This window comes from Equus asinus, chromosome 4 (genome assembly GCF_041296235.1).
Source record: "Equus asinus isolate D_3611 breed Donkey chromosome 4, EquAss-T2T_v2, whole genome shotgun sequence".
Classification (NCBI taxonomy): Eukaryota; Metazoa; Chordata; class Mammalia; order Perissodactyla; family Equidae; genus Equus; species Equus asinus.
The window spans coordinates 41,221,346-41,246,205 of NC_091793.1; the positions used below are offsets into that span (position 1 = coordinate 41,221,346).

Consider the following 24,860-nt stretch of genomic DNA (forward strand, 5'->3'; position numbering starts at 1 on the left):
AGTTGCTTCAGATTCTGGGCACTTGAAACACTTTACTCCCATCTGCAATAGGATAAGGCAAGGAGAGGTTCTTTGTTCAGGGTTCAAGTACTCTTGTGACTGTCCCAAAATAACTCTGAGTGTAATACAGTAGGGCCTCACGTAACTAAACCACAAGCCTTTGACCTGTCATCATTGTCATCCCAATCGTTTTTTCCTTCCTTCTTAGGCAAGCCAGGCACTTGAATAAAATTTTCCGTCAACACTCAGAGTTGCATAAACCCCTTCTTTTTGCTTTTCCAAATCCACTGGGAGTCCCCCTGTCAGTTAAAGAGAAAAGTACATAAGCTGGACTTATCAAGCACTTCTCCTCTAAATGAGTTTGCCTAGTGGCTTACACTATTCTTCACTCGGATTCGAATCAGATTAAGTCAATCTTCCCAGATGCTTTCATTTCACCAAAGGATCTTAATTTGTCAGATTTTACAAGAATTGAGATATTTTAAACAAGCCCTTAATTCATGAGGCCATGTGCACCACTCTCGAGCATGTATTTATTCCAACAGCCAAGTTATTGTGCTGAGTAGAGCATTAAAGAAATCCGATCGTTTCTTTGGTCTCTATTTTGGAAGATGCTGGCGTTTTATCCTTGGTGACAGCATGAAAACAATATTTAAACTAGGTTTACAAAGGGAAGGGTTTGAATGGGAGGGTAAAACTGCAAACGTTTTGTTTTAAACTACCTCAAGATGCAGTATAGGAAACGAAAGAGTTTCTTTCAAACTGGACAGTTTCTAGAGTTATAGTAATATGACAGAAAAGCAGCACATTAAATATATATGTATAGCCCACTGTTAACTGACACAGAAAGGAAGGAGATAAGCCAACAACATTGAATTCTCGCTTGGGTAATGGAATTTCAGGTGATTTACTTTTTCTTTTGTATATCGTGTGGGATTTTTTTCTTTATTTCTGTGGCTTCTCTATATCTTCTCTAAGTCTACCTGATTTTACGCAATCTTTGCTGTCTTGTGCAAGTGTTTTTTGTAGAATAAATTCTTAGAAAAGGGAGTGTATATATAAACCAAAGTTTTTCAAAAAGGACATAAATCTTTTTTATTTTAGAACTGTATAAAACTTAAATATAAAATCTTATTGCAAATTTTTCATTTTCCTTTAAAAGAAATTGTGTTGCTTTCCTTTTATCTTGGTTACAAATGGCATATGCGATAAACAGTGAAAACTGTTACTACTTTAATGAATTATTAATTCATATTCATAATAATTTTTTACATATTATTATTATTAACAAAACAGAATAATATTATAATACTGTTCTGCAACTTACCTATTTCACCAGATATTTCTCAAACATACTGCTCCTGGTCAATAACTCCACTTCTGTCTTTTTGATGGCTATAAGCTCCTTTGTTGTGTCATTTTATTGTGTAGCAGATATATATATAATATAATTAATCAGACTCCCATCAGTGGACACTTGGTTCATTTTCCTAGTAATTGCGAAGAGTGCCATAGTGGACATCCTTTTATGTAATCTTTACCATCTTGCACATGAGTTTTGTAGGGTGAAATTTTGGAAATCAGGCTGGCAATTGGATTGGACAGCCTTGCCAACTTATCATGACCACAGGATAACGATGTTGTGTATATTCTACAACCAGCTCCTGCTGACGGCACTGTCTGAAAAGACACAAAGTTTTGTTGGAAAAATGGAAAGTTGTCAGTTTCTTCACCAGTAGATGGCACCTAGTCTTCCCTTATATTGACTAAAATCCCCCCTAACTTCAACGCATTCCCAGCGTGTCACAGAGCCTGCACTAACAAAGCGATGATCGCATCGCTCACAAATGCTCCTGTCTCATTCCGCTGATCCCGTGTTTGTATTGTTCTGGTTCCAGGACGCTGAGACTTTAAGCCCAAGGCTCTAACTTGAGCAGGAAGAGTTTATTTTGGGATGAAGAATCTTCCCCCATAGGAGGGCCTCACCACCAGTGTCTCTATTTCCCTGTCTCTAGAAACTGGGAAATTCTGGAGGGCAAAACTTTTTTTCTAAATCTGCAGAATTGCCTCTTTCTCTTAGAAAACATCAGACTCATGTGTTGGTCGGATTTACTCCGTTTATAGAGGGGAACAGAGAGGTGCAGGTGCATTGAGGGGTCATGTTGAGAGCGATTTCAGTCAATTATGCTGAGGAAACTCACACTATAAATCTTAAGAATTTAGAGTTGATGAGATAAATATATACGAAGTATCCACTTCATGAAACCTATAAATATACATGTTTAAAATGGCCAAAGAGGAAGGAAGGAACAGCAAACTATAATTTTTTAAAATGTGATGACACATCATTTTGTTTTGTGTAGGTGTCAGTTTTCTTTACAATATATCACAAAAGCTCAATGTGAGAGTTTATTTTACTTTCTTAAAAAAATCCATTTTGATCAAAGTGAATGTAAATCTTTTCCTACAAAAAACATTACGCTAGTATAACCTTGAATAAACCTGCAAGAGAAATATAAGAGAGAGCTAGAAATTCGGGATTTTCCTTTTCTATAAATACGGAAATGTCCTGACAGAGTTCTCGTCTCTCTTAAAGAACAATTCAAGCACATGAGGTTTTCTCAGAATATATAAGAAAGATGAGCTTATGGGTTTGCTAAGAAAGGAAAAGTGATAATTTATGATACATTTGGCCAATAGCACTGCGAAAATTCCACTTTGGGCCCTTTGGGGACGATTTTAAACCATGACACATAGGATTTGCTTATCATCGCCATTGCCTGCTAGAGTATAGTCCTTAAAAAACATCCAGGTCTTCTTCCTCCCATCCTCCCCCATCCCTCTCAAATTCAGATAGAGAATGTAAAGCTTGGGTCTTCCTAATAGAATAGTTCATAAACAATTAGGTGATATGGACCAGTAAAATACAAAAATACCTTTGTTTTGTTCTAAGTTAGTGGAACACATCATTAGGTTGACCCCCTCCCCCAGAATATCATGTTACTGATATTGGGGAAAAAAATAAGTGGTGAATTTTCAACTTAAATATTTATATAATGTAAAAATCGTTTGCTCTCATATTCATGCAAACACATTTTCTTCTTTTTTAGCTACAATGTTTTGTTTTTCAATCTTCTTGTCCAGTATAAGTCTCATACAGCATCGCAATTCCATCTTAGCCTAACTTGAAATTTTAAAGGAAAGGTAAGTGATAACTTTGGTAGGAAATGTGGAAGAAAACTGGTTTTTTTATGTGACTTATGAACAGAATATGATCCTTTATATTCAGCTCAGTATTAGGCTTTTTAAAAATAATCACAAAGCTGTTCACTACAGGATTCCTTTTATATTAGCTTTCTTGGTTTATTTAGTGATGGTTATTAGATCATTAACTACTCGACAAAGAAGTGGAAGTGTTGATGAGCAGCTGCCAAAGAAAGAATAAGCCTTTTGAAGTTAAAGAGTTAGTGAGGAGGTGGCATCTAAGTAATCAGAAATAATTCCATTGTATGGAGTTAGCTATGCCTACATGTATCCTTCCTCTAAACCAATCAACCACACCACTCTGCCCTTAAAAGTCTGACTGCTGAGACCTGTGGTTACAACCTTGGCTGCACATTTTAACCACTGGTGGAAAATCAATAAAAAAAATACTGACGCTGAAGTCCTGTCCACCCACCCCAATTACGTCTGAAGGTGGGCTTGGGCAAGGCAGTGAAAACCCCAGTATGGGTATTTTTTCAAAGTTCTCCAGAAGATTCTGAAGTGTAGCAGGGTTGCAAACCATCTGTCTAAATCTAAAAGAAAATTTCTATTTCAAATTCCCTGAGCAACTTACAAGCATCTGGTTGGAATTTGAAGTTTTTTCCTCTCTTCCTCAGAAGGGGGCAACTGGACTGTGCTAATGATATAACCAACACAGTTGGGGAGAGAAGAGAATCTGACTTACATAAAGGTCCAAAGATACCCGCAGACGTTATTTAAAGAAAGTTAAATTTTCTTGCTGAGAGTGCCTCACAGCTACTATTTATCACGCTGTGCTTACCATGATCTTTTTCTCCTTTCAGAGCTCGTTTCCTAAGAAAGGATGAAGCTGGACAGTCGGCTTCCTCTGATGTCTTGCCTTATCCCCCACTTAGGAAGCCCATACGGTGATTTGAGCCTGTGAAAATTTCTGGTCAAAGAAGTCCTCCTACTTTAGGTAATGGAGACAAGCAGAGTCCTCCTAGTTTAGGTAATGGGAAAGTGTCTTCTCATTTCTTTCCAGCTTTTCATGGCTGATGATCATGAGAAGCAGTGCACCATAGGAGTTGAGGGTGGGCACGGGACACAGACCACCCAGGTTCAAATTCTCACTCCTCTACTTCCTAAATATTTATAGATTTGGACAAATTACCCAATTTCTCTGAAACTTATTTTTCTGATCTTTGAAATGGTAATGATAATTTTCAGCGATATTGTAAAAATTAAATGGAATAATGAATGCAGAATGTAAGAATTAAATGAAATAATGCAAAATGCTCAGCATAGTGCTTGACTCAGAGTTAATAGTCAAGAAATAGTAGATATTACTATCTTAACTATCCACCTACGCTTAACTGACTGGCAAAGTTAACCACCTCTCTTTACTCCCTCTAAAAGAAATACTGACTGATGCCCCTGGAATACCCTTAAGTACATGGGCTTACTTCTCCTACCAGCTGAGTTATAGCCTTATCAAGAGTATTATTTGCTCCCAAACCTGTTTATGCCAGTTACACTTGTAATTGGGATTTAATTAAATTTTAAGTAAGCAGATGAAATATAAACATGGAGAGTCATTTCTATAAAAACTAGGTTGAATGCATAAATCAATTCAAATTGCAAAAATAAGGTCAAACTAGGTGTGGTGAAGCAACTAATTGTAACAGACTTAAAAAATAGTGATAATCTAGAAGAATTCTGGGCACAGATTGATTTTAAAATGTCTTTAAGTTTTGGCTCTGCTTTTGAGAAACAAATATTGAAATCATATAGATGTCATTTATGTAATAATGATAACAAGAATCTCTAATCAGCATATTTAATAAAGAAAGACTTAGTCTTACATCAAAAGACTGAAGATTGAATGTACACTTACAGAGTGCACATTTAAAATGTTGGTACGTATCATATAAAAAAATTATCAGATCTTTTTGATTAACCTACCATCTTATCATGTTGGATAAAGGGGATTTTACTAGCATTATTTTCCAAAGATTTCACACTAGGAGAAAGGGGGGAAAGGTGTTTTGTTTCCTCAGGGCAGCCTCTTGCAGTTATAATTAGCATGAGAAGGATAAGGTTCTTTTCTCCTGTTTTTGTATTTTTATTACCCAAAATTTTAAACATAAGAATATTATAATGAACCTTCATCCTATAGGTATAATGACTCATCATCCAGCTTCAGCAACTATCAACTAACTCATAGCCAATCTTGTTTGATTTATAGTCTACCAAGTTTCCTGCTCCCTGTATTATTTTGAAGCAAATCCTATATTCTGAAAGTTGACTTTTTCATAGCTAAAATACTTTGTTTTATTGTTTCCAATTAGAAAATGTTATTGGAGTATAATATGCATATGGAAAAGTACAAATATTATAAGTGTACAGTTCAATTAATTTTCCCAAACAGTACATTAGTTTAAGCAGCATCTAGGTTAAGAATTAGAATATTATGATTTTTAACTGTTTAGGTTAGCTTTTCCTGTTTTGTACTTCATAAGATGGAAGAGTATAGTGTGTTATCTCTGTGTCTAGCAGATTTGTTTAGCATTAGGTTTGTGAGATTCATCCGTATCATTTATTCTCATTGCTATCTGATATTCCCTTGTGTGAATATCCCATGATTTACCCATTATGGTATTGATGAACAATTGGGTTATTTCCAGTTTTTTGATATTATGAATAATGTTGCTATTTATCTTATTATGTGTGCATAAGAATGTATCTCTGTTGGGTTTTTACCTGGGAGAGGAATTACTGGGTCACATTCAATTTTTGTAAATGCTGCCAAGCATTTTTCCAAGTTGGTTTTCCTAGTTTCAGTTTTAAAATATTTGCTTTGTGGTGTTAGCCTGAGAAGTTCAGGGAACCTATCCATTCAGCCCTGATGTTCAGAAGGACCTTTATGGGAAAGTTCTTAATCCCTAGAAAGGAAGGTTTGAGAGGCTCTTGGACACCATGTCTGAATCTCCTCTCTCTTTAGGACCTTTCTGAAGAAAGTTTTAAATTCCCTAATTGAGATTATAGAACAGACCCAAACTACATGGAAAATGGCCAAGGTCCTGTGTGGAGGACCCAGGAGGACAGGCAAACTGTAGGATTTTAAAAATGCTATTGGAGGTATAGGTCAATTATGTAAAGTAAGTTTGGGATGTGACCCTATAGATCTCCTACTTGGGAATATGTTCCAGGAGACAAGTTACACACTTGCAAAGATATGTGAATGTAACAGGAGACTTGATCTATATGTGCAATTACGATAATCTCCCTTTGTCACTGAGAGGGGAAATGACTGGTGTTACAGTAGAAATAGACTTACTAGAGATTGGAGGATGGTGAGGTCAATGAGATGTCAAATTTTCTGGTTTGAATGACTGGGTTGATGGTGGAGCTATTAACCCTGATAAGGAATATAGGAGAAGCAAAAGCCATGCTGTGTGGCTAATGCAACTTTGACTCCAAGAAGTCTTTTTATGTTGGTGGAGACATACCCTTCTTCAGTCAATGAAGGAAATCATATTCAGCTTCTTAAGTAGTTTTTTGGTATTACCAACATATCAAACTAAACCAGTTTAGCATTGAGCTGAACTGAATTCAGGTCTTTTATAAGCATTGGTCATAGGAGTCTTGTTTATCTCAGGAAACTCTATAATTGAATCAAATGACAGGTAAGAGATGCTTCCTGTGCATGGAAGGTTTAGGGTGTGCTGGAGGCTTTTGTATGTAAAAAAGATTACTCAGCAGGTGACTTTGGAATACACGATTGGTATTAAATTTATTATGATCACACATTCATAAAACCAGGCTTTTTTAAAGCTTTTAAATTGAGCTTACAAATCTAATAATTATATTTTTACCTTTGGCAAAATTTAGCCACCACTTTTAGGAGATAGCGTAATAAGATTGTTCCATTTACAACTCTAGTTAGCTAAATTATCTTTCTAAACAGCACATAAGCTAGATTTTATAAATTTATTATATTTGGTTTTACTTTTGTGAATTAAATAAAGCTTCAAACACTTAAGTAACTCCTGTGTGTGTATAAAATAAAATTCTCTGAGATATGCTAATATTGCCCATAAACCTGATGAGATTTCAACCAAAAATCATAAACTCAATAGATTTCAGCTTAAATCAATTACTCCATTACTCATTATAAATTGGAATTATGAGACTGTCTTCTAGATAGCATGGTACAAATGACAAATATTAATATGAAAATATTAATATAATGGTTTTGATTCTCTGCAACTTTTCTACACGTAGTTCTAAATCTTCCTGGAGTTAAAAAAAAAAATGCATCCTCACTTAATGAAGATGATTATTATGCTAGTTAACTGAGGCTGCCCGTTCACAATAAAGACAGATACCATTCCAGTTAATGGTGGTCATTTAGGACTAGAGATTTTGTCCAGACTTGAGACCTAGCGCTCCAGATATTCTCCTCCCCACTCCACTGTCAACCTGAACTCCTTCTAATAGTCACTGTTTGGGGTTTTGAAACTTGAAAGGAGATTGTCCCTCTTACTTGCGTTGCCCAATTCTCTGTCTATTGCTAAATGTCTGCAACTCAGGACCGACTGCAAACCAGACTGATCACCTGCTCTCATTCTGTTTCTCCAGCTTTTAAGATACGCTGCACCTAGGTTTCTCACTTATATCTAAAGACTTTTGGACTTAACAGGATTTGAATATACATAAATGTTTTTGTCCACCCAACTTAAAAGACTTTGAACTTGATAAAATCCTAAGATATGAAAATGTTTCTCTATATTGCATGATGGAATCTCAGGACAATACATCTTTCAGGAATATTGTTTATGACTTTGTCTGACTTGTGGTTCTAACTCATGAGATCATTCTATCAATACATCCCTTGAGATTAAGACACCAAGACTCTTATCTGTGGACCCTGCCCCTTCATAATCAATGGATAGACATTCTGAAAGTCCTATGCAGGCTTTGCTAATTGAGCACTGCATTTTCCTCACTTAATCCAAACGCTGTTCAGAGTCCTTAAAGTAGTTTTGCAGGTGGCACTATGGAGATCTATGGATTGAGTTTAGAGAGGAATCTCATTGTCACCCTCTTTATCACACTAAGGGAGCAATAAACATCTCAGGACCAGAAGAAATGTGTTTTCAAAGGAAAGATATTCACCTAAATTTATTTGCGGAAGTACAGTTTAGTGGTTAAAACCATGGATTCTGGGAAACATACTTGCTTTCAAATACCAGCCCCACTTCTTACTAACTGTGAGCTTTGGAAAATTATTTAACTTCCTTGTACTTCAGCTTCCTCATCTGAAAAATGGATAACAATGGTTATCTCGCAGCCTTTTTATGAGTATTAAATGAGATAATACATAAAACGCTTAGCAGGATGCCAGGACACTGTAAATGTTTACTAAATGATGATGGTGACTTCCCAGAATTTTCTGGGAGGCAGGTGAGGGAAGAAGGACACCTCCAACTAAGGAGGCAAAATGAGGGCACTGTGGGACAGCAGCAATGGTCAGGGCAGCTGAGCAGAACCAGAGTCTTTTCAAACAAAGGCACAGGGCAGAAAATAAATCTGAGCCCCAGAATCCCATCTCAGAGGCCCCAGCGCTGCAAATAGCAGCTGCAGCTGCAGACCCAGGGCTGGCCTTTACATATCCACAGTGTGAAAAGACTCGCGGTGACAAACTGATCCTTTCCATCACACCCACACGGAGCCAGAAATCACACATAGGAGTAAACTCTGAATATAAAGCAGCCATTTTTAGTAGCGTATAGCAGACTAACTGATAATACAGACTACATGGGAAACAAGGCGTGGGGAATTTTGTACACTGACTAGAGGTTCTTATATGTATTATGGATGATTCTGGATTTAGCTGTCAATAATAAATCCTTCCATCCATAGAACACTTACTATGTCCAGGCACTGCACCAAGAACTTTATATGTGTTAGTTCATTTAATCTTTCCACATCTCTATGGGGCAGATATCATTATTGTCCCAATCTAGATCTTGAAAGGGGGCCAGCAAATGATGAGGAAACTGACGCTCAGAAGGATAAATAATTTACCCAACATTAAGAGATTCTAAGTACAGAGCCAAGCTATAAACCCAACTCTGTCTGACCCCACCGTCTCATCTGTTAAATACTTTGCTATACTGCCTTAAAATTTCAGTGATACCCTGCTCACAAATTATTTCATGTGGTTATATCCACAACTGAAATATACAACTACGTACTGGGGAGATTTGGGGAGAAAAAGCAGGAGAAAAAGAAGATTGGCAATAGTTGTTGGCTCAGGTGCCAATCTTTTAAAAAAAGAGAGAGAATACTATAGTCTAGACTAAGTATTGAAAATTCAAATGCCCACCTGGGCTAGGCAGTTAACACAAATGATGGAAATGGCCCAAGAAACAAACTGGGGTGGCCCTTATTGAGCTCCAGCTTATTGTTTCTACCTGGACCCAGTATTTCCAAGAGAAGCGAGAAAGTTATATTTTATATGATTTTCATTTTTTTTTTTTATATGAAACAAAAGCAAAATTCCTTTGCAAACTGGATTTCGCTCACAGGCTACCGGATCAGATCCCTGATTTAAACAATAAGACACAAAAACAAGGACAACAGGAGGTAGACAAGACAAGACTATATGTAAGCAGTATATATAAAGTATTCAGAGAAGTCAGAGATCATTTCCAGCTGGAGCATTAGAGAAGACTATAGAGGAATCACCTTTGAGTTTATCCCTTCAAAACACATCAGCTTTGGAACCACCGTGATGGGAAGAAACTCGGCTTCAGCTGCAGGAAACAGTAGGAGCCAGGACCCGCAGAAGAGAAATCAAGGGCCAAGGTCAGGGACCTTTGAGTTACCCTGCACTTTGTTTTTGGTTTTGTTTTTTACTGAAAATTTATTACTGAAAATAAATGTATTGTACATGTAATCTGTAGTCATCAGAATTAGGAAAGGTTTTGTGTTTTTCCTGTCAGCACTTGTAATGGAGTAGACTATATGGAGGCTGAAAATTGTTAGGTCCATAAATTCAAGGAGACTTTAAGGCAAAGAGACTCTCACTGCTTGTAGCCTACTGCATGGTGTGTGGTAGGACATGAAGCTTAAAACAATATCCAAGTCTTGGAAGGGATCCAGCAAAGGCACCAGGACTAATTTGGGAGATGAAGGGTATGTCTTAGGAGGACAGGCTTAGAAGGCTTAACATGCTTCAGCTTTAAAATAAGGCGGGTGAGCAGAGTTCTATTGATAGCCTGCAAGGCTTCCAGTACGAACTTGTACTTGGTGTAAGATAAAATTCAAAGTCACACTAAGGAATGTCAAGAAGGCAGGTTCTTTTCTTTTTCATTTCAAGAATGAGGAGTCCAGGAACATTTTGTGCAAGAAAGTTTTTAAAAATGGAACGGATTTCCATAGAGTATTTGGGGGAGCATCTTTAATTTTATCACCATCCATTCACTGCAGTGCTAAATTTAAAGATCAATTATTCATGATATTAGTTTATAATGTTGTAGGTAGAAAAATCATTGTCTTTGCAGTTGCGAGGACACATAGAATAAACTTAAGACACAGAGAGACAGAAACATAATTTACTAAGTGAAATATAATTCACTTAGTAAAACTCTGCTAAAATGCTACAAATTCACCAAACCTTCACCACCTTTGCCACGTGTTCCTTCTTGTTTCTTATACTATGAGGGAGCTTATGGCCAGGAGAACTGGTAGCCTTAAGAATGTCACTAATAATTCTGTGGGCTCAGGCTTCAAGTTTTAAATCACTTGATAACCTGCTTTCTTTTGTATTTTGACTAATTTCATTTTGGATCCTAGACCTCTGCTCTTCACAACTTAGTTAAAACTTAAAAATCTCCACAAAATACACATTGAAAAAAACTGGAAGGAAATATAACAATTTTAGTAACTTTTATTGTCTCTAAGTGGATAAATTTTTCATATTCAATGTACATTGTGAGTTCAAAAGTGGAATTCAGGATCAAGGTCAGAGATGGGAGTCATTCACACAGTAATAACTGAGAACATGAGAGGGGATTATCTCGCCAAAGGAGAGAATGTACATAGAGAGCAGAGGGCCAGGAGCAGAATCTTGGGGACCCCCCTGCTAAGGACCCAGGCAAAGGAAAAGAGGGAAAGCAGGAGGAGAGGCAGGGTCTGTCCACTGCCACTTAGATCCATGAGCCCCTTGCTCCTGATCACTATCAGTCATCTAAACAGAGCCCTTAAGCTATTTTGTTCACAGACCTTTTGCTATGGACTGAATTTTGTCCCCTCTAGCCGCCAAAGTGATGGTATTTGGAGATAGGGCCTTTGGGAGATAATTAGATTTAGATGAGGGCATGAGGGTGGGATCCTCGTGATGGGGTTAGTACCCTTATACAAAGAGGCACCAGAGAGCTTGCTCTTTGTCTCTCTCTGCCCTGTGAGGACACAATGAGACAGCAGCTGTCTACAAACCAGGAAGAGAGCTCTCACCAGAACCTGACCAGGCTGGCGCTCCAATCTCAGACTTCCAGGATCTAGAAGTACGAGAAACAAATTTCTATTTTTTAAGACACCCAGTCTACCGTATTTTGTTACGGCAGCTCGAGCTGTCTAATGCACCTTCAAAAAAATTTTTGAATAATCTTTACATATTTTCAAATTGATATTTTAAATTTTCTACCCTACGTTTAAATAGTTGCAAAGAATATAATTTTCAGCCTTCTGTAAAAGTTGACATTAAAAATAAAAATAAATGTAACCTATTTTAAACATCTCCCACAGAATAAAAATGTCATAGTGATATGATACCCAACCTAATATATTAAAGACATATAAATAAGATCTTTAACCATGGTAAATTTGAAATTATTCCATTCTCCCTGAGTAAATATTTACATGCTACTTACCTCACAGGTTTCTATTCCTATTTAATACAATTTCTTGCCTTAAAAGTTAAAAATATTTTTTTTGAGAACAATTTGCTCTGAGCTAACATCTGCCACCAATCCTCCTCTTTTTTTGCTGAGGAAGACTGGTCCTGAGCTAACATCTGTGCCTGTCTTCCTCTTCTTTATATGTGGCATGACTGCCGCAACATGGCTTGACAAGTGGTGTATAGGTCTGCATCCGGGATCTGAACTGGCGAACCTTGGGCTGCCAAAGTGGAACATGCAAACTTAACCACTGCACCACTGGGCCAGCCCCAAGTGTTTTTTAATTTTTTTAATCTTATATTCTCTGCCTCAAAAGATGTAGAAATTTTAAATAACATTTTTTTCTGTGACCACAAGGCTTTGCAGTGTTAAAAAATGCATTTGGAATTAAGTTATTTTTATAAGTATTAGTTGCACACAATTGATTAAAGCAACATAAAAGATACTACTAACCGATAAATAATTATTAAGCCCCAAATAATATTTTTACTGGAAATGCATGTGTTGGGTGAAAAATGCTTTTTTCCTAATTAGTTTATGTATTCCTGGTTGAGTATTGTTTATTGTCAGAAAGGCATAGAGTTATCATTTTTGCATATTATATAGTAAGTAAATCCAAGTGATTTTCCTAAAAATTCTATTTGAACTAAAAAAAATAATTGATTAGGTGGCTGGATACAAAATAATTATACAAATAACTTTATACTCAGTAACCAGTTAGAAATGGAAATAGAGAAAAGAAACTTCATTTGAATATTAGACAGAATATTCTAGTCACAAAAAGTCACTTATCGTAGGATTCCATTTATATGAAATATCCAGAATAGGTAAATCCACAGAAACAGAAAACACGCTGTTGGTTTCCAGGGGCTGGGCAGAGGAGTGAATGGGGAGAAACTGCTGAATGGCATCAGCTTTCATTTTTAGGGTAATGAAAATGTTTTGGAATTAGATAGAGGTGGTGGTTATACAACATTTTGAATATACTAAATGCCACTGAATTGTTCACTTTAAAATGATTAATTTTATGTAATGTGAATTTCAGCTCACTAAAAAATTAATTTAAAAAGAAGCCAATAGCAAAAAAAATCTTAATTCTTTGGACATTAAGAAATCCCTTTTAAATAACTCCTGGATCAATGAGAAAAATAAAACTCAAGCTGAAGGAAAATGTAGGTGCATCAAGTCAAAAATCTATATGATACAGCCATTATCCTAGGGTGAAAATAAAGTCTAAATTAAATCCTCAACGTATGAAAGAAAAACAGTAGCAACAAGCTTGACCAAAAGAAGTTAGGAGAAGAAGAGATAGTAAAACAACAAACTGGGTCTTTCAAAGCACCCGTAAAAATAGTTATACCCTGGAAAAATGTATTAAGGGAAAGAGAGAAAATAAAAATATTTGTTAGGAATGAAAAAGTGGCATAAAAATCACAGACATGGCAAATATTACAAATTAAAATAAAACAGTGTATACAACAATACTGTTACTAAATTTAGAAGAAATGAATAATTTTCTAAAACAAAAATGTTAATTTAAAAAGTAGAAATCCTGGGGCTGGCCCCATGGCCTAGTGGTTAAGGTCAGCACACTCCTCTTTAGTGGCCTCGGTTAGGCTCCCTGGTGCAGACTTACACCATTTGTCAGCGGCCATGGCGTGGCAGCAACTCACATACAAAACAGAGGAAGATTGGCACGGATGTTAGCTCAGGGTGAATCTTCCTCAGCAAAAAAAAGAAAAGAAAATTAGATATCCTGAACATCTCAAGGTCTTAAGGAGAAATTGGAAATATTGTTAAAGATTTATCATTTAAAAAATGAGTCAGACCAGATGGTTTTATAACCAAGTGTCACTCATCTTCAAAGAACACATTTGCCTATGTTATTCAAACTATTTCAAATATTAGAAAAAGATGCAAGTTATCTATAACCAATTTTATGATGCTAACATAATTTATATGATAAAGATAGCACAAAAACAAATTTATAGAGTAATTTCACCAACAAATAAAGTGCAAAAATATCTAAAATAAAATATTAGCAAACAAATCCAGAATTGTATTAAAATTTCACCATAGTGAAATAGGATTATTACCAGGAAGGCAAGGCTTGTCCAACATTTAGCAATCTTTAAAAATACTGTAACTATTTTTATAATAAATTAAAGAAGAAAAACACATGATTACAATAATATATACAAAAGTACATTTGATAAGATTAAATAGAAATAACTAATAAACAGTTAAGTAAGTAGTAATAAAAGGAAACAATCTAAAAATAATAGACTATTTACTGAAAATTAATAGCAAATATATTAAACTTAAATGCTAGACCCATTTCCATTAAAATCAGGAACAAGAAAGGAAGACCCACCCCTCACACTTTTATAACATTATATTTGGTCTTCTAGCTAATGTAATAAGAAAATAAAATAAATTCAATAAATATTGGAAATTTAAAAAACAAAATTATCATTTTTGCATATTATATAGTAAGTAAATCCAAGTGATTTTCCTAAAAATTCTATTTGAACTAAAAAAAATAATTGATTAGGTGGCTGGATACAAAATAATTATACAAATAACTTTATACTCAGTAACCAGTTAGAAATGGAAATAGAGAAAAGAAACTTCATTTGAAATACTAACAAAAACTATAAAATGCATAGACACAAATATAACATGAATGGTTTAGGATTTTTATAGGAAAAAATTATAAAGTTTTATTAATAATTATAAAACAATATCTGACTTGGGAGATAAACCATCTTTCTAGATGAGAAGGATTAATATTATCAAATGACAATCATTCATAAATTAATATATAATTATTTATATAATTTTAATTACAATATCCTTTGTGTTGGAAGAAAGTGACAGGAACTGACACAATGAATTTAAAGTTTATAAGGAAGAATATCAATGGAGAATTGCAAATAAATTTTGAAAAATTAGACCAGAGAGGGGAACTTGCCCTACCAGATATTAAACCTTAACATAAAGCTAATCTAATTCAAATGGGATAATATTGGCTAAAAAATAAACAAATTGATGAGTGCAAAATAAACACTGCATCTATAAATAGATTCAAGTTTACATGAGAATTTAACATACTCTAGTTAACATTTCAAGTCAGTGGTAAAATACTAGTGAAATGGTACTGGCATAACTCCCTGTTAAGCTGGGGGTGTAAAATAAACATGTTTAGAACCCTAATTCACACAATAATAATATTTAAGTTAAAAATATTTGAAGAAAATTTGTCAGAGTATTTGAATAACTGAGGTGGAGAGAGTTTTTTAAGTAAGACAGAAAATCTAGCTGGAAACCATAGAGGAAAAGGTGACAGATTTGAATAAGTAAAAATGTAAGAATTCTTTCACAGCCAGACATCATAAAATCAAAAGGCAAAACAGAGAGAAAAGTTATCTGAAACACATATTATAGACAGAGTTAATATCGCTAATGAAATAAGGAGAGGATTTGAAAAAAGCAATTCACAGAAAAAGAAATAAAAATCACCAATAAAGATGAAATATTACTTTTGGAAAAATGGATACTCAAATTATGAGTAATCATTTCTCACTCATTAAGTTGACAACTCTTTTTTAAACGATAACATCCAGGGTATGAGAAAAAAGGAAGTTTTATATATTGCTGATTGATGCATTGAATAGGCAACCTTTTGTGAAAGTAATCTAACAAAATCTATTAAGATTTAAACTATGCATCTGCACCAGCATGCTCACTTTTTGGAATCTAGCCTACTGACTTAAAAGTAGCTCTATATAAGGCTATAGTCTATGGTGGTTATTGCAGTATTAATTGTGGTGGGGAAACACTGAAAACAACCTGAATGTCCATCAAAAGGGAAGCAAATTGAGAAAATATAGGGCATTGTGGTGCATCCATACCACAAACAATTATTCAGCTATTAAAAAGATTGAGTTAGGTCTATATATATATTAACATGGAGAGATGTCTATGACAAGGTAAATGGAAAAAGCAAGTTCAAGAGTAATGAAAATAAAAAACAGAAATAAGAACTCCTGATATGTGAATACATAGTTTGTATGTGTATGTATGAGCACAGGGAAATCTAGACCCTAATTCACACCTTGGAGTGAGGACAAGGTTGGGGAGAGGGTAAGGCTTATTATTTATATTTCTCTGTGCTCATTGGTTGGTGCTGGGAACACTATTGCTTTTATTTCGAAAGATGTGGCAGAGATTGATATTTGCCTATCCAATATCCATTCTCTTCATTCTCTTTAGTTACAGAAGCCCATGGCCCTGAGAATGAAAGACAACATTTTCCAGCTTCTTTTATAGGCAAATATGCTGTGTAATCAAGTTTTGGCCAGTGGGATGTATTAGATGTTTTGTGTGGGACTTCAAAGCAGACTCCTTAAAATGAAGAAAGTGAATCCTTTTTTCTTTCTTTTTTCTGCTTCCTGGAATGTGGATGTAATGGCTGGAGCACTAGCAGCCATTTTAGACCATGAAGCTACCTGGAGGATGGTAAAGCAGGAAGAAAGAGCCTGGATTCTTGATGACACTGTGGCACCACTACAATAACTCTAAACTAGTTACTTTTGGACTTGCTTTACGTGAGTGAGAAATACTTCTATCTTGATTTAACTGTTGTTATTTTGTGGATTTGTGTATATTCAGCCAAATCTAATCCTAAATAATGCACAGGGAAAACCCCAATAAAGCGTTTAAAAAAGAAAAAAAAAGAATCCTGTTGATCATTTTCCCCTGAGAGTGATGCTGGAGATAAAGAGTCTGTAACCTTCTAGATGGATATGTAACATCTGAAATAGGAGTTATATGTTCCTAAAACAATATAGTTCTGGGAAAATCATTCATATCTACTTATTATTCTAATTTAAAATCTTACTTTAGCCATCTAACACACTCTACAGCCGTTTATCCTAGAATTTGTCCAAACTTCCAATTCCTTCGATAAGTTTTTGTCTTTTTATAATCAAGTCCTTTATTACCAAAAAGTTCCGTAGGTCATAAAATATTTTCTTCATGGGTTGCAATATTTCCTGGCACTTGTTCACTTCAGTAAAATGATCAGTGCTTTCAAAACCCAATGGAGTTTTCGCAGAAGCCAATGATGGCATGTCACCTCTTTTGCGGCATGTGTGAAATCTGCTTATCATTATAAACATTCTTCTGCAATATGACACTTTGCCCTTATGTCCATTTCATATGTGGTATTCAGTGTGCTGGGAATGGTGAAAAAAAGGATTCTTTTTTAGGGACTACTCGTATAGAATCACAATGTTAAACCTAGAAAGGGCTTCAGAGGTCATTTTTTTAAGCCCCCCATTTTACACAAAAGGAAACTGAGTCCCAGACAGGCCACTTGACTTTCTTAGAGTAATTCAGCTGGTTAATTCAGCTGGTTAATGATAGGTCCAAAAATAGAACCCAAGGGTCTGACTTCAGAATCTAGGTTCCTTAATTTGTTTCATCTATTGATTGATACCCTCATAGTAAATTCAGGGGGAAAAAAGTAACTTTTTTTCTTTCAAGGCACATCTAACTTTGTATTACAGAATATGCTGCTTTCTGGCTATTTGGCTGTTTAGTATCTAAGAGCAAAGAAATATTTTAAAAAGCAAAGCAATGTGCACAGTTGCCCTATGTGGTTGAGAAAAGGCTTTCTTTATAGACGATGTTCATTGACCCTCTTGACTGGCTTTCCTCCCCCTCCCCCTACATAGCTAAAGCATGATGCCGTTGAGTTCTAAGCTGAGTTTCCATCCTTATATGAAAAGTGGGCTTGGCACAGAGTTTGGCAGAGCTAAGTCTGACCAGCTGTGATCTCAGCTGCAAGACAAATTAAATGAGACAGTGTGGCTGGTTCAGTCCAAATCAATCAAAGTCTTTTGAAAATGTTCTCGAAAACACATACTAATAAAGGCAAGCAAATAGTCATCTTTTCATATAAATTAATTTTAGTCCTGGCCTCTGAGGTGCCATGCATGTGGACAAAGAAAGTAAGGTGTCTTTTTTAGTTTGCCCATTTTTGGTAGTTCATATTTCTCCATCAGTTCCGTGAGAGTTTTGGGAGAAAGTGGTCAAATCTGATATAGTCCACCAATATCTTAAGTTGGATTTGTGTGTCTGTTTGCCATCTTAAAACAAAACAATGGCTACTGGACTACTTTCTTTGCCCATGGTCCATGTATTTTTAAGTGTACAATTCAGTGGTTTTTAACATATTTACAGCCATCGCCACTCTCTTATTCCAGAACCTTTTCATCATTCCCCCAGAGAAACGCCATGTCTCTTAGCAGTCGTTCCCAGTTCCACTTTCCCTCTGCCCCGGGTAATCACTAATTGACTTTCTGACTCTATGGATTTGCCCATCCTGGATATTTCATATAAATGGAATTGCACAATATGTGATCTTTTGCGTTTGACTTCTTTCACTTAGCATAAAGTTTTCAAGCTTCATCCTTATTGTAGCATGTATCATGACTTCATTCTTTTATATGACCTGTAATTTTTTTAAAGGACGCTTCTTGAAAAAAGTAAATGCTAAGTATTCCTTTGGGGGTGGGGGAGGAAGACTGGCCCTGAGCTAACCTCTGTTGCCACTCCTCCTCTGTTTTATGTGGGATGCCACCACAGCGTGACTTAATGAGTGGTGCTAGGTCTGCGCCCAGGATCTGAACCTGTGAACCCGGGGCTGGTGAAGCAGAGCTCGTGAACTTAACCACTATGCCACTGGGCTGGCCCCCTAAGTATTTCTTAATAGAAACTTTTACTATTCTTAGAGGAGAAAATGAGACAAGATATTCAACATAGAAATTTGACTTAATATTAACATATTAATAAAAAAGAAAAATTTTAAGCCCAATAATTGAGAATTGAGGAAAATGGAAGCTAATGGGAGCATAAACTTATCATCTGAATACAGAGACATTTCTTCATAATCTTAGTGAAAATTAAGGTATATGTTGGATTAGCATAGTACAATTTTTAATTTAATTTAATTTTTTATCATACAGCAAACTTTTTGCATGGCTGAGTTGATATTTGCCTCTGTCAGACAGAAAGAGAAGAGGAAGAAGGAGCATGAAGCTGCAGCTGAATTTAGAAAGTTAGAGGTGTTCTCATCACCACATGAGATCGACAGGAGATTCCTTCCAGTAGGCGAGAGAGCAGAGTGCAGACAACAGATGTGAGAAAGGTCCTCTTAGCTGTCAAGTCCAGCATCCTTGTGCTGAAGAGGAGGCGGTGCCGACATGATTGATTTCCAGAGGGAGTATAAAAGCCCTGGGCTTCTCCCCAGCTGCTTGTCACACTGACCTGCACCATCTCTTGACTGCTTGTGGGGTTTCTATCAACTAGTCCTGGAAGGGAACAGACTCTTTGGAGAATAACATTTTATTGTGGCCATGCCCGAACCCACTAAGAAAGAGGGTAAGACTCCTCCATAGCTCTTTTTGTTCTGCTTTTTAAGAAAGTCTGGTTATTTTGGTATATTCAAACAAATGTCCAATTTCTTAAAGAGACTATAACATAATAGAATCACTGTGATTTAAGGAAAAGATCCTTTAGGATAAACAGAACAGAGGAAAAATATAAGAAGAGTTATAACCAACTGAAAAATATCTGATAATGATGGTTTATGAAGGAATATTGACTAAAATGATCAAATTGTAATTTTATTGTTCAATTACAAGGGACCCTTAAAGTGTAATTTGAGGATATTATTGCTCATGCTGAGCAGATTGCATTTTCAAGTGTATTTCCTTAGGTTCAAGTGCAAATTTTTCATGATCTATTTGCAATTTGTGGGGGGTGGGAGAGGCCTGAAATGATTTCTTAAATGGTTAACAAATAAATTTGGTCAAGATTTCAAGAAAGAATTTGTGACATTTCCAGACTTCCTACATTTTCTTTGTGGAAAGACATTTAAAATACACAGATCAGATATTTTTTGCTTTTATCAGTGCTTTTGAAGCTTCATTAGTTATTATATTATTAAATTGTTGCATGGAAAGACATCAAACACCTGAGTAAAAGAGAATATCTTTGAATATCGCGGATCATTGTTTTCTTTAATGAGTTTTATGTTAGACAATTTCATAATATGTAGCCTTATTATTAATTAAGCTGAAAATATAAAAATATTCTTCATTAGAAGAAAAGTTTCCTCCAATAAACAGTTTCTCCTTTCTATTAAAAATATCAATATTTTAAAACTACTACTTAATAACCTAAAAACTTGGAATTAGAATTACTAAAATGACCAGTGAAAACCACAAATTAACAGCACAAGTGCATTGAGTTTAATTTTTAATGGAAGCATCTTTTAAAAACGTTATTTCATTCATATTAGTTTTAATTAGTGCTTTACTGAATCTTTATTTTTCACTTCTTCAAATAAAAGCAAAAAGACAGATTTTCAGGGAGCATAAAAATAGTATTTAGTTTTTTCATTTTTAATTCTTAAAAGTGCTTTTCACCATTATTTTGAAGAACCTTGAAAAAGAAGCAAGGTGTTAAACCTAAACTTGAAATACTAACCGAATGATCGAAAGTCTTTGAAATATATTTTCTTTATGTAATTAAGCAAGCAGTGTTGACAGGCTGTGGTGATCGGTTTACAGGCTGGCTTCACTTAGTGGCGGAGGGCATTGATGGGTGAAGTCTTCCACCCGAAATAACCACAGCAAATGCATGCATTAATACGGGAACTTAATCCTGACTATCGGGCAGTGAGGCCAACCCCTGCTAAAGTGTCTTATTTGTAATGCAAATGATTTACATGTGTATTAAGTGTCCCTTTCATTTGATCTGTCACTTGACTAGCCTCTTCAAGGTTTATTTGGATGAAATGCATTCTATGTTTCCTGACTGAGGACAGAATATTGTTTTAATTACCCTGCATTCAGTGGATACATTTGCATGTGTTACTTTAAAGCCCAATTGAAAATAAGGAAGCTGAAAAATAAAGAGAGAGCCTATAAAGCTAAAGTATTCTGATAGCTAGATGCAATAAAGTTTTACTTTTTGTCTGACAACTCAATCTGATCCATTCTACTTTTAGAGACAATGAAATTTTAGAACTACAAAGAGGAATATATATCTTTAACTTGAGGGCCCCGCCCACCCAAAATACGTATTTTTTCTTTTTGAACAAATTAACACACATACCAAAGTCCTCATAAACTTTTGCTATAAAAGAAGCAATGTGTTGATATTCTGTGTAGGAGTCCCCCCACCCAAGACAGTAATTTTATACTCATAGATTCCTTGGTTAGTTTAAATTTGGAAGGTGGGAGTGGAGATAAAAAGAGGGTTACTGATATATTTAAAATCCTTTGAGGAAGTACTCAGATTTTTTTGTTTCCTTACCAGCAGAACTGATTCTTAAAGGCACTGAACCTTGAAAAGTTTTCCTGGTGAAATCATTGCATGCTAATATCGTTGACAGCACAAGAGTGAGGATTATGGCAATTCAGGAACACTTCTGGTCCTTTCACCTTCAACTAACTGATTTCATTTTCACTTGGGTTGGTTTTGTTCCATAAAAGCACCCCTCTGAAAGACAGCCTCCAGAATAAAACAAGCCACCACACCAATTCTTGGGAGTCATTTCAAACTATCTGCAGAAACACTCCCAAGGGGCAGGTTCCTCTAGCCCCTATAGGTCTGCTTACATCTCTTCCACAGCTGGGAGAATCATGCAGAGAAGGACAGGACCACTTGTGGTGAATCTTGATAAGATATGTGGTCCGATTTGACCCTCCTAGGATCCAGAAGATGTGGCAACTCTTGAAAAGAGGCTGTTTTCAGCACCTGAGGGTGCAAAAGAGGTCTGTCTCAGCTACTTCCCAACCTACAGCGGCCTAATTCTGAGAGCTTCATGCTGGGTCTTGGGAGGGCGGGACCTTCTAAGGAGGAAGAAGGACATGTGTAACTTTGGACCTCAACGAGGGAACTCTAATGGAAGTAATTAGTCAACAGTCCTTATTTAGAACCTTGAAAATATTCTGGATGATTTGGCAACTCTTTTGGGGGAGAAAAAAGCGTTAATTTTAAGGAGTAACCACTTCCCCTTCCCCTCCTCTCCATCGTGATCAGTTGTACATTTATTCTTTGGAGAATTTTATTTTTGTATTGTCAGTTCCAGATAAAAAGGCTATCTTACACTTCGGATTCATATAGAACCTGAGGCCCTAGTAAAATTAAGTTATTTTATTCAAATAGTGAGAAAGGATATGGAAGGAAGCTTGAGATTTATGGGAATCTCCCAGAATGCCTTGCGGCTACATTCATTTATGTGTCAATCATTAATTGAGCACTTACCATGAGCTAGTTGCTGGTATTTCAGAGATATACACAACGTGGTCTCTAAAAACCCTCACAGTTAATTGCCTCTGGGTTCTATTGTGTAAAAATATCACCTTTCACTGGAAATTTTTCTTTTCCTGTCAAAAAGCAATTTTACCAGCATGAAATTAGAAAACTGCAATAGCCTTTTTTCTGTGGTAGAATCGCTAATAGTTTAAAAATACTACAAATGGCCCTTAACCCCATGAAAATTATTTCCTCAGAATTTTCTCTGTGCAGTATATGATAATTAAAACCATAAAGCCTGGTTCTTTAATATACTTAGACACTTGTCGACTGCCAGATTCTACAGAACCTGGAAGACTTCTCTTCTAAAACACCAAGTTGGGGCCCTAACATGAATTTCACTTTTTGTTATATGTCAGGTCTTTTTATATTTTATGTACGTAACTTGTAGTGAAAGTCCCTCCTTGGTGCTTGTGTGCCATTCCGAAAACCTTGGAAAAGACACTGTAGTTTTCTCATCTTCCATGTAAGATCTCTTCTTGAAAACTCAAACATACGGCAAAATATAACTCCATTTATGACCATCATTTTAAGGGGCCATCCTGATAACTCCAGGAACCGAAGGCATGGCGTTGTTCCTACAGATTCTTTTGCTATGTCAACATACATATATTGAATCTATCTTGGCTTTTTCAGTAGAAATAAGTGGGAACATAGTAATGGAGAATAATTTTTTCCAGTCCATAGGAGTTTTTACTTTGCTATATCTTTCTTTCTTGGTTCTGAGAGATGGCCTCACATTTTCAAGTTCTGCTAAGCCCCAAACCGGTCTGAACGTAGCGCAGCCTTCATCACCTCTTGCCTATTTCTCAGCATCCCTCAAGGCTTAGTCATCATCGGAAAAGGAGCTCTTGTGCTGGGAAAACTCCCTCTCAGATTTACTCATTGACCTTCAGTTTCCACCTGCATGAGCCTGGATGGCCTATTTCAAACACCAAAATAAATCTTCTTTGGAAAAGTCATCTTATATATAGAAGATTACCTTTCCCTCAAATTGGGGAAAAGTTAATTTGTAGGAAGTAATGGAAAGAATGAGAGAAGAGGAAGGAGATATTTTATCAAGGGCAATACTTTTCCTCCTAACTTCGAAGGGTCCATTTAGGCCACGTTGAAGATTTGAATGTGGAATAAAGAAGTCGTATGAATGAACGCCACAATGGTTTTTTTCCCCGTGAACAAACTTTGCCGTGCTGTACTGGAGAAGGGTGGTGTAGATTTGAGCTCTCTGTCGTAAGAAGGAACGCTCTGAGGCAAAAGCACGCTAGAGGGGCTTAATTCTTGGCAAAATCATTCTTTTTCGGTAGCTTGCTTCTGTCACTGTCTGAACTGCACCTGTTAGGAAGATAAATAAAGGCCTGGCCAATTCTTTCCTCTCAAGCGTCCTAAATATATCACTTTAAAAAAACGCTGGAAAAACAAGTCGTATCCTTGCTTCTCGTCCAATAAGTCCGAAGAAGTCTTCCCCCAAGGCCTTGCAAAGAGCCTGGAAGTCAAGGGAAGCGAGTTCCTGAAATGAACAGAGCTGGAGGGCATGCTCCTTGGCGGGTCTGAGGAACCCAAGACAAAGGGAAAAGCGAAGCCCTTAGACTCCTTTGTTCTCGCAACGGCTCACTTTATTTTAGCCATGAGACATGGCCTTGAAACATTTTATTTTAGGTCCCATGGACACACAATTCACAGTATCCTTATTTATAGCAATATCAAAGTATCCTTGAATCCGACATGAATGTTGGCATAAACTACCCAGGCTGAAGTTGCTTTAAAGAAATGCTGTGGCACAAAAATAAATACAGTCTTCTAAAAAACTTGAGCAAATATGAAACAATGTTTTTGCAATCCTTTGTAAACAAACATATCCTTTTTTTAATTTTAGAGAGTTTTGGGAAGAGGCTGCTGTGAAAAGAAATAAGTGCTGTTTCTCTAGAGCCCTAGAAAGCATTTTTGTTACTTTTGCTTAAATTTCTTAACAATTGTTTTACTTAAAATTTATTTGTAAGCTCTTTCTGGTCACACAGAGAATTTTTATCATTGTTAATGATTACTATTTTTATCTGCACTTCTCCTTAATTAGTCCGTGAAACCTTTATTAAGAGACACAAAATACTCTTGGCAGCCACTGACTTTTGTGGTAATCCTAGACCTCATCTCTAGACATACTTGGGTGTGTTAGATAATAAATAACACAGTTAAAGCTCTAGCAATCAAAAATAATCAGAAAAATTTTAATTTCATGTGTGTACCTGAGGAGGTATGGCCATGTCTTCTTTCTTTGTT

General features: G+C 36.0%; 1 protein-coding gene across 17 annotated transcripts in view; it reads left to right on the forward strand.

Annotated features, from left to right (window-relative positions):
* The first annotated feature begins 725 nt into the window (after positions 1 to 725).
* The window catches only part of MYBPC1 (myosin binding protein C1), a 105,830-nt gene continuing 81,695 nt past the window's right edge, over positions 726 to 24,860 (forward strand). For 15 of the 17 annotated variants that reach the window (XM_044745570.2, XM_044745574.2, XM_044745592.2 and 12 more), the window contains exon 1: positions 19,371 to 19,640. In XM_044745570.2, the coding sequence (XP_044601505.1) occupies positions 19,616 to 19,640 (25 nt within the window). In that variant the 5' untranslated portion in view covers positions 19,371 to 19,615. Of the gene's footprint in view, positions 903 to 4,067; positions 4,202 to 16,466; positions 16,802 to 19,225; positions 19,641 to 24,860 lie in introns of those variants that run through there. The other 2 variants (XM_070507143.1, XM_070507144.1) reach the window with 2 other exon arrangements.